The following is a 9,437-nucleotide window of genomic DNA, read 5'->3' as shown; positions in this document are numbered from 1 at the left end:
ATCTAAATAAATCGTAGAGTGGATCAACCCAAGCTGCCGCAACTGAGAAACCATGGAACTTCTGTTGAAGTTTTTTTTTTTTTTTCTTTAACTTCTTTTTTTTTTTTTTGTACCTGCTACTTTGAGCTGATTTTGATGGATTGTTGTTCATTACTATCCATCCAACTGCTAAGTACGAATAAGAACCTTCGCTTGAGAGAATGCGTATTATTAATTCAATCCGAAACAATCTAAGCAATGAATATTGTATAGGACCATTTAGGGTAATCTGTAAATGCAAAGGAGAAAAAAAAAATGGAAAATAATGAAAACCAATCCTCCACCCTCCAAAATAAAATAAAAAAAGTGTGGCAAGAGGAGAGACGATCAGTATGACAATCTTTGGGCCGTCCGGACATCTTTCACTGTACGGAAGAATAGTTAGAGGACAACACTTGCATACCAAAATCTATAGGACCATAAGGGGGCAAAGCTATATCTGATTGGATGTGTCTCTCTTTCAGAGGCACTACCATATATTCCTTGCCTTTTGTCTCTCTATCGTTGTTAGATAATCGTTTTTTTTTCTTTCTTACACAGCTGCAACTCTCGATCTTGAAAAACGGTGTACAGAACCGGCCATTGTCGAATTAAATTTCCAAACCGAAAAACACAACTTCAACAAGCTTCGGTCGTACATCATCGACACACACGGCTCCCGGTTCGTCATCACTCTAACAAACCCCAAAACCAACAAGGCAGCCTCTAGTGGCCATTGCACACAGTTCCGCTAAATAAAATAATGAAAAAGAAAAACATAACATTTCAATAAGTAAAACATAAAAATTTAATTCAAAGAAAGAAAAAAAATGGATCGAAAATCCCGAACGTGGAAAACACAGAATAATCATAAATAAATAAATGGGGAAATAGAACTGTCGCTTCGTTTTCGATGTATATCATTAAAAAAAAAAAGGCAAGAATTAAAAGACTAAAAGGAGAGAGGAAAGAAAAGGAAGAATAGAATGGGGAGCGGTCCCTTTTAAGGAACTTTCTTGTCGCCGTTGGTAACAGAAGATACGATAGCTGATGGGCTTCTGATGGCGATGGCTGAGATTGTGCTTGTCACGCCACATTCACCAAAACGTAGACCTACACTATCGTGACGGGACGATATAAATGTGCAGGCAGAAAAAACAAAATTAAATGCTACAATCGGCTTAAATCAAACAGGGTAACAGGGAAGAACAAATGAGAATGAAAAAGGATGACAGCGAACCTTGAACGCGTCCATCACACGTAGGTCGAATGAATGACTTTGAATGCTAAACTAACAAAAACGAAACGAGGGAGACATGGTGACCTCTTTTTTTCTACATTGTCTCTTCTCATTTATTGTTGTTGTCTTTTGTTCTCGTTCCTTTTTTTCATCTACTCTGGCAGTTCAAGGTGAACGCGTGTCGCGAATTCAGGTGGGTCGACGAACAGGTCTATCTTAACAAGACCTACCTGTTCTGCTGTTAAACTTGAAACTAAACAGTTTTGATCATACAACAATAACAAACTATATTTCTCCGACATAATCCAATTCAATTTAATCGACTAATGGCGCGACTACCGAAGCATCTGGGATTTCCCTTTTCAGTTCGTGTACTGTGTGTCTTCAATAGCAATTCGGATAACAAAACCAATCCCATCCAATGGCGGAATACGGGATGAATCAATCACTTACGAACACGTATGTCATATGGTCATGTATCCATGCCTCCCAAGGTAAAGTTTGCCATCCAATAGCAATCCCTTTTTCCTTTGAACAAAAGGACTAGCATATCGCTTCGGTGCAGCATTAAACAAGAACATATACATACCTATTCAGCAACGCATTTGCCTATTTTCAGAAATCAATAACGCATGGGTAGACGGCCCAGCTTTACGTCGTACATTGCCCCTGACTTCCTCCGCAATTTTTCCGGTACTGTGCAAGAAACCTTATTTGAAAGTGTATCATTATATTATTCCACATTTATCCATTCGTCTTACCAGCTGGATCGTTTTGACGATAGGTACAATACCGATTTTAAGGGGCCGGGGGGGGACGCTATTGTAAGTAACTGCATGCACATGTGTACTTAAGCCGATTGCTTATTCACTCAGTCTGATTTATTTGTACAAGACGCCTTCTCCTTCGCCGACTCCCGAAACGGCTCACAGTATTTAACACACCGTTCAAAATCCGTGCGACGCGACGAGGGAAAAACCGAGGAAGATTTCCTATCAAGGATATGAAATGTCGATGTGTCGCGTTCCAGCAGGCACGAGAAGTAGGATTGCAATGAAGGAATTAAAAGCAGTGAAGAAATTTACACGAAATTTTGCATACTTGAATAACACACAAAAATCCCTTCCGCTGGTAGAGTCGTTTTCCTGGAAGCCGTGCCTTTATCCGGTGGGATCACGCTTCCGCTTACAATGACGAAGAGACACAGTTTTTACGTGTCGGTTAAGTTGGTACATGTCCCCACATTTAAGGTTGTGTAGACGACAAACAAATCGAAATGGCTTTCCGAGTATCAGCAGCCCTCTCTTGCGCGATATCATTTGATACACTGAGCAGAAGACATGTCATTAAGACTGTGTTTTTAGCTCATTAAAAATGGCCGAGCCCTTAGCCTGGTTTCGTATGGTTGATTCCTAGTTAATTCGAGCGCCACAACTAATCTTCTGTTTTATTTGTACACCGTCGCGCGTGATTCCTTCCTGTAGAGATGACCACGCAGTTTGTAAACGTCTTGGCCAGCACAGATGGGGAAAAAAAAAACTTGGCTCCGAGGGGGAGAGAAAGCGAAAGGAGGCGGGAACGCGATGCCAATTGCTCTGAGCTGAAGTCCAGATCAGTGCCAGAACAACAACCCCCTTCCAATCAATCAGTAGCTTTGGACGCTGTCTTTGGCGCATTTCGATACAATAACACAAAATAAAGAGTCTACAAACCTGAGAAAGAGTGAAGAACGGGGAATGACGAAAGCAAAATAAGAAGGAGCTCTAGGATTTATGTGCATGACTTCTGGTTCACCGTCCAAGTTCCTATTTCTAGACAACTGCAAATGTGATGAAGAAGACCGTACAGCTGGAAGGCTGATCTTTCACCGCGTCAGCTGTTGCAGTTTGAGCGTAATGGAACAGCTACTGCAAGCGTATCGATTAGCAATCAAACAAAATTATAACTGAGGGTGTGAAAAACACTGTAAAAATCGGCCCTGTGGGAGTCATGGCAGAAAATAAATAATATTTTTTCGCAAGTTCATTGAAGAATCCCTACGTTCACCCATGACTAAGTGTTGATGTGGCAACCTAGACTCAACACTCGACAGATTCTTTAAAGTTTTGTATTAAAATATTTCTGAATTGATACCGTAAAAATTTGATGTTAAATCCACAAAAACGCTGCAATTTATTGGGAAAGTCGATGAATCAATAAATCCCGATGAGCATCGTCCTCGTCTGGGATCTCCGGTTGCGGTAAATGCTCCTCTTCAACTAACAGATAATCAAAACAATGGAAATAAGGAATCAATTAAGTACTCTATACACATAACACAATGAATTTCTATCTACCTTCCAGGAACATGTCGTCGTCATCGGGAAATGCATTCACATCCAGATCTTGGTGGTTCAAGTTTGGTGGTACGAGATGCACCAAATCGTTGTCAATCACATCGTTTATGACTGCAACTGTAAATTAAGTTGGAAAAAATACATTTGTGTAGGATGATACGTGAGTTGATCTTACCTTGGTGTACCTGTTGTAAAACATTGTTATTATTCACCACAACAGGCGGACCTGGCAACAAACGTCCTGCATTGATGAAGCCATCATTCATCAAAGCATGCTGCTCTTCATAATAAGTTTCTGCTAAATGCTTTTCGTCAGCCGACGGGCCTACCAAGAAGCGAAAGGTTAGATGTCCTCTGTCTTCCCTAACCCGGAGTTGGGGCAATTCATGGGCATAACACTCGTACCTGTCATTATAATAATGTCAGTATGATACAATTGTAAATCAGATCCTCAAACTAACTTACCTTTGGAACATGTAACAATGTAGCCCAGCACATGCAGCACATAAAATGCCTGCAGTAGCGGCAAATAATGGCTGACTCCTTATCGTCATCAGTACCAGACGAGTTGAACAGAACGAGGCTGATCTTGCCTTACACCGTCCAGGCAGGATTTGATGGCAACGAGCACAAGTAGGAGACGGACCATGAATGTCGATGTAAGTGTTTGTATCAACTATGCTTTCTTGACGATCGCCAACTGCCAACAGAGTGTAATAGCAGGCAGGGTTGATAACAAGGTTGCGTTTGGCTCGCGTAACAGCCACGTACAGTAAATTACGCTCCTCCTGCTGCTCTTCCGTGACTCTAGCAGAAACAAGGGTTGGAACAAAGTCGTCCAATAACGCAACCGTGTCCCATTCCATTCCTTTGGACTTGTGTGCAGTAGAAAAGACTACATCTACGTATGACAATAAAGAATCATTTAAATATTCAACTATTAATGCCGAGCACTCTTTCTCTGTACTACCTGCTTCGGAAATGTGGACGTTAGCGCTTCTGATGGCTTCGACATATTTCTCTGTGTTGCTTCCTGACCAATTCACTTGGGCAATTCTGGCCCCCCATTCCATGTCCATTGTTGTTTCTACGTATTTAATAAAGGCTGAAAAGTTGCCAAACAATCGACGGTTGCGAAGAAATGGGCTTACAATTTTGTCAAGCGCTAAGAGAAAAACAGTGGAATTCCTAATACATTAATTCGAATTTGTAATGTAAATTACCTCCTTGTCGTAGATGATTAACGTCAAGCAACAGATCCAAATTCATAGCTTTTAATCCCTAAAAGAATATAAAGTCAGCTTTTTATTCCAGTGTAACACGATTTGGTATTAAACTATTCTCACCCCTGCAAACGCGATTTTCGGTTTTGGTGTCTGAGAATTACCGATGGTGTCATAGCCCAGAACTTGAACCGCTTTTTTGAAAAGGGTCAAGTTGGTTCTAGCAAGGAAGCAAAACTGCCTACCACTTCTGAGTGCCACATCCAATGGATGGGTGGCACTGTTTAACCTATCCCGAACATTTATGCCCACCAAGCACTTGTCGTTGACATTATTCAAGACACTTAAGCACGAATTGGCCATAAAACCAATTTCCGGTCCGAATCGAAAAGACTAGGAAATACAATTGAGAGTTAAACACCATCGTGCCGCATATGCGACTCTACTGTAACATTACCTGCGTTAAGTAAAATGTGTGGGTGGCAGGAACTTTATTCAACGCGTTCACGGCATACCCTGAAATATTTACATAACATTATGCACATCCGAGTTAATTTAAAATAAGAAAAAAAAATCTGAGTTCGAGATATACTTACGCCAACGGTAGATTTGCTGGTGTGGATCACCGACGATAATCCGAGGGCCAGGATGACGTAGAAAAATATCTAGCATGGCTCCATTCAAATCTTGCCCCTCGTCTACCATCACACAATCGACTTCTTCACTTTCAAATAAATTTGGTTTCTGCAACTGCCAAATTTTGAGATAGGCATCGCAGGGCAATTTCAATCTGTCATCGTTTGGGTTTTTTAAGACAGACCACACCTTTTTGGCATCCGCGGCTAACATCTGCAAGGAAGGAAGCAGTAGTGAAACAAAGTGGCAAGTTATCTACATTACAATATTAAGACTCACTTTGCGTTCTTCAACGGAAAGAATCTTTTCCCTGACTGGCTGGTCGATTGGGCTATCTTGCGATAACACATTGTTGATTACTTTTATAGGCGTGTGATCAACTGTTATTGAATCATCGGCTGATCCCCAGAAGCGATGAAGAGTATCAATAACCAATTTTTCTCGTTGATATCTTCTCATGCCACGCCGATCTTTAAGTATCCCACTGTCAATCAAACTTGTTGGGTAGATGTTGCCCGTTGCTTTTTTTTTCAATAGGCCTTGACCAACGGTATGGCGATATGCCAACTGGTGAATGGTTCTGCAAACGACGTTGTTTGGAAATTTCCCGCTAGCTTCATCGGATACTGCACGATTGTACACTACTAACAAAAACCTAAAATGGGGGTTCTCTTTGTTGACACGTTCTGTAAGTCGTAGAAGGGTAGTCGTCTTCCCACTGCCAGCAAATGCAACAATCTTGATCAACTGAATTATCGTAAAAGCAAATATGGTAAGCATGTGAAGATATTTTGTGCTTTTGAAAAACTTTTCAGTTATTCAAATAATTAAGAACCTACATGGTTTCTTTCTATTCGATGATTCACAATCCGTGATTGTTCGGGAGTTAAACCGGGGACAGACTGATTTCCCTCGCTAGGGGAACTCCAGTCAGTTTCAAATAGGTTGAGAGCATACCGCAAATTGTAATGCAATCTGCACGAAATGTAAAAAATACAAATAATTCTTTTGAATTCGAAATACATTAGTTTACTTTGCTGGAATTTGAAATTCTCTTGTGAAGTAGAGGAAGAAGGTGCACACACGGTACAGTTTTTCAGTTGCTTCCTGTGCAAGACAACAATATTAAGAGTGTAGTAACTTAATAAAATCCCTTCTTACCATTATGGTGCAATCACTTCTTGCGTGAGTTAAAAGATTTAGTAAGCTGTACACTTCCCACGCATCCCTGGCAATTATACATATCAATATGGTTACTCTCCAAACTGACAACTGTTGCCCTTGCTCTATTATTAGTTTTTCTGCTAAACTGAAGAGAGGATGGCACCGGAGGTACCTCATGGTACGACATTGGGTATCACGAGACTCTGAAAGGTAACTGTGTAATGTGAATATTTTTGAAGGAAATAAATTCAAAACACACAACTTACTTTATCAGGCCTATGAGGCAGTTTTCTTTTCCAGTTATATTATGACTGATGCAAATATCATTCAGAGCTGCTTTTAAATTTTTACTATTATGCATTGAGTATAGGGCATATAATTTTTTCCATCTAACAAACTGGAAAACGAAATTAATGGTGGATCGTGCAGCTTACATCGCTCTTCATTCGTATTTCGTTAAAGTCATACCTTTTCATTGCAGATAATTTTGTACCATTTCTTGCAAACAAACACACAGGATTTGAAAAGATCTAAAACATTTACATTGGCCAGAACATTTTCCAGCATTTCATCAGGAAGTGAATTCATTCTAAAAACTAATTTTACAATAAAAGACAAAAAGAGAACAAAATCAAAATCTGTGCTTTAACGTTTTATCTGTTTTGTTGTTGTTCTTACTACGTAGTATCACAACCACCATCGCACTCTACCGATCATGAAAGTTATTATTTTTTTTTTTTTTTTTTTTTTTTACATACCGCACATTTTTTATAAGGTATTCATAGTGCAAAAATTTGTTTTGAATGAAAAACATTAATAGTGTAAAGAAAATAAGGTTTTCGGTACGGACACAGAACAAAGAATCTGGGTGATAGCTTTTCCAGCTTATCGACAACTCTGCCAACTGTGCAAATTTGTCTATAGTTTAAATTTACGCTGCTCAAGTGTACGCTGAAAATTTTTTTTTATTCTAATGGGTAGCAACGACGAAAAGTTCTCCAAATTCTCATTGCGACCAATGTACCAAGCGGTAGTTTGTGCACTCTTGCTTGTAATGTACTTTGTTTTTCGATCGTAAACACCAAATTAGCCTATTTAAGGACCTCATGAAAAAACCCCATTGAAATCACTATTACGCCACTGTAACAACGTGACGTTCGGCCTAGATTAAACTTGTGAATTCTAATAGCACGTGAATCGAGCTGACAGGTGTTTGTCGTGATAACGACAGGACCATCATAACTTACGCAGTCGAGTTGGGATGTTTTAGCCTTTGACCTTCGTCTACATGACATGTAAGTGCATTGAGTATATTTGTTTCAATTGTTCTAGGCTTAGCAGGAATCTATAGACATAGAGTTGTGTGCATGGAAACGTGATGTCGCTGATCGACAGAAGGACATAAATTTTGACAGATAATTGGTAGAAAAAACTTTTGATTAATCTACATTTTGGGATCGAAAATTGAATCCGTCTCAAAGTCAAAGCATGGCTTGAACTTACGTCCCTAATCTCAATACTCTTTCTCATCGACTATGATGAAATGTTCGAAGCCTTCACAATGACCCCGCCTCTTAGCATCTCTGCAAACCAGCACGAGCGAACGGCTATAAAACGCGGGTGGATAACTAGTCGGTGCAGGATTTTCGTTCGGAAGTTTCCAAGCATCCGGCTACGTATTGGTAAAGACGTGTGAACAATTCTTTCATTCCCTTTTCAAAACTTAAGACGGGATCACCATGAATTTCTGGACCGTTCTCGCCGTTTGCGGATTGATGAGTAGCGCCTTGTTAGTGGAGGCCAAATCAAAAACCTTCCGCGAACGTAATTATCGTTAATTTATTCATAAGCGAGCAGACAGATTAATTTGAATAAATTTTTCTTTTAACCAACAGTCATAACGAACAAAGCAGTCGGTTCTTGCGTGGGTCGATGTGGCCAGTCCGGAACCGACTCAACTAAGCCGTGCCAATGTAACCTGTCATGCCAAACATACGGGGACTGTTGTGATGACTTCCTTGCTACATGTAACACTTGCAATGGACGCTGCTCTACATCCTACAATAACAAGTGGCCTTGTCAATGCAATGTCGAATGCCCATCCTACGACAATTGCTGCGCAGATTATGATGCTTTATGCCTAGGAGGTAACTAAAATCTGTTAAAGTGGTTCAATTAGGCTATATGCAAAGAGATTTTAAGACTTTATCTTGCTGACATAAAGAACAATGACAGAAACTATGTTTCTGTCAAATTCGATTTCATTCCTTATCCAGTAAATGATTTGTCTATGGGCAGTATACGTATGCCTTCAAGTTTTCTTACGCAATGTATCTAAATTGCTTATACCGTAAGTAGCTATAAATGTTATCGATGGATTTTTATTAGTTACAACAACTGTGAAAACCACTCCTACAACAACCACCACTACAGTTGCAACGACCACACCAGAAAGCTTCACTTGCCCCAACGATCTGTTCGGCAGATATCCTAACCCAAACGACTGCCACTCGTACTACGAATGCCTTGCTGGGCAGGAATATCTCATGGTAAGCTTCTTTCATCCAAAAATTTGTAATGTTGGAAGAACGAATAACAATAACTTTTTCGAAACCGATTTTTGTTTATGCAGAATTGTCCACCTGGCCTCTACTACAATCCGGATTTACAAGTCTGCGATTACCTTGATAATGTTCCTTCGTGTCAATAAATAAATCATAAATAGACTGGTAGCTACCGGAAAAGAAAGAAACGGGTCTCCATTATTCTAAAGGGATGTGTTTTGAAGCTTCATCGACATTCATGTTTTAAAATGTCCAA

At 39.9% G+C, this 9,437-nt stretch overlaps 2 protein-coding genes across 8 annotated transcripts; one reads left to right on the top strand and one right to left on the bottom strand.

Moving 5' to 3' along the window:
* Window positions 1–1,519: 1,519 nt before the first annotated feature.
* LOC116917388 (F-box DNA helicase 1) lies at window positions 1,520–7,312 on the bottom strand. Of its 7 annotated transcripts, none has more exons than XM_045169634.1 (19): window positions 7,086–7,311; window positions 6,884–7,014; window positions 6,615–6,831; window positions 6,487–6,560; window positions 6,293–6,428; window positions 5,733–6,200; window positions 5,414–5,666; window positions 5,275–5,333; window positions 4,941–5,210; window positions 4,818–4,875; window positions 4,565–4,759; window positions 4,060–4,495; window positions 3,770–3,999; window positions 3,595–3,711; window positions 3,392–3,516; window positions 2,360–3,330; window positions 2,020–2,250; window positions 1,848–1,954; window positions 1,520–1,786 (listed from the first exon to the last, which is right to left on the bottom strand). In XM_045169634.1, the coding sequence occupies exons 1-15, from the start codon at window positions 7,203–7,205 to the stop codon at window positions 3,431–3,433; spliced, it is 2,850 nt and encodes a 949-aa protein (XP_045025569.1). In that variant the 5' UTR covers window positions 7,206–7,311; the 3' UTR covers window positions 1,520–1,786; window positions 1,848–1,954; window positions 2,020–2,250; window positions 2,360–3,330; window positions 3,392–3,430. The 7 variants fall into 7 exon arrangements, with proteins under 7 accessions (XP_045025569.1, XP_045025571.1, XP_045025570.1 ...); XM_045169636.1 differs by having other exon boundaries at window positions 2,360–3,165; XM_045169635.1 differs by lacking the exon at window positions 1,520–1,786 and having other exon boundaries at window positions 1,847–1,967; window positions 2,360–3,516.
* A 900-nt stretch (window positions 7,313–8,212) lies between these two features.
* On the top strand, window positions 8,213–9,356 carry LOC116917393 (proteoglycan 4). The gene is made up of 4 exons (XM_032922853.2): window positions 8,213–8,441; window positions 8,513–8,764; window positions 9,006–9,166; window positions 9,250–9,356. The coding sequence occupies exons 1-4, from the start codon at window positions 8,357–8,359 to the stop codon at window positions 9,325–9,327; spliced, it is 576 nt and encodes a 191-aa protein (XP_032778744.2). The 5' UTR covers window positions 8,213–8,356; the 3' UTR covers window positions 9,328–9,356.
* The last annotated feature ends 81 nt before the right edge of the window (window positions 9,357–9,437 follow it).

The sequence above is a fragment of the Daphnia magna genome, linkage group LG2 (assembly GCF_020631705.1).
Source record: "Daphnia magna isolate NIES linkage group LG2, ASM2063170v1.1, whole genome shotgun sequence".
NCBI lineage: Eukaryota > Metazoa > Arthropoda > Branchiopoda > Diplostraca > Daphniidae > Daphnia > Daphnia magna.
Note: the sequence above shows the minus strand (reverse complement) of the source record. Positions and strands in the feature narration are given on the sequence as shown.

Coding starts and splice junctions, on each gene's coding strand:
- LOC116917388 (XM_045169634.1), bottom strand. CDS start 7,205: ATGAATTCACTTCCTGATGAAATGCTGGAAAATGTTCTGGCCAATGTA. Junction 6,201..6,292: donor ATCGAATAGAAAGAAACCAT/GTAGGTTCTTAA, acceptor ACGATAATTCAG/TTGATCAAGATTGTTGCATT. Junction 4,760..4,817: donor TAATCATCTACGACAAGGAG/GTAATTTACATT, acceptor TTTTTCTCTTAG/CGCTTGACAAAATTGTAAGC.
- LOC116917393 (XM_032922853.2), top strand. CDS start 8,357: ATGAATTTCTGGACCGTTCTCGCCGTTTGCGGATTGATGAGTAGCGCC. Junction 8,442..8,512: donor ATCAAAAACCTTCCGCGAAC/GTAATTATCGTT, acceptor TTTAACCAACAG/TCATAACGAACAAAGCAGTC. Junction 8,765..9,005: donor TGATGCTTTATGCCTAGGAG/GTAACTAAAATC, acceptor GATTTTTATTAG/TTACAACAACTGTGAAAACC.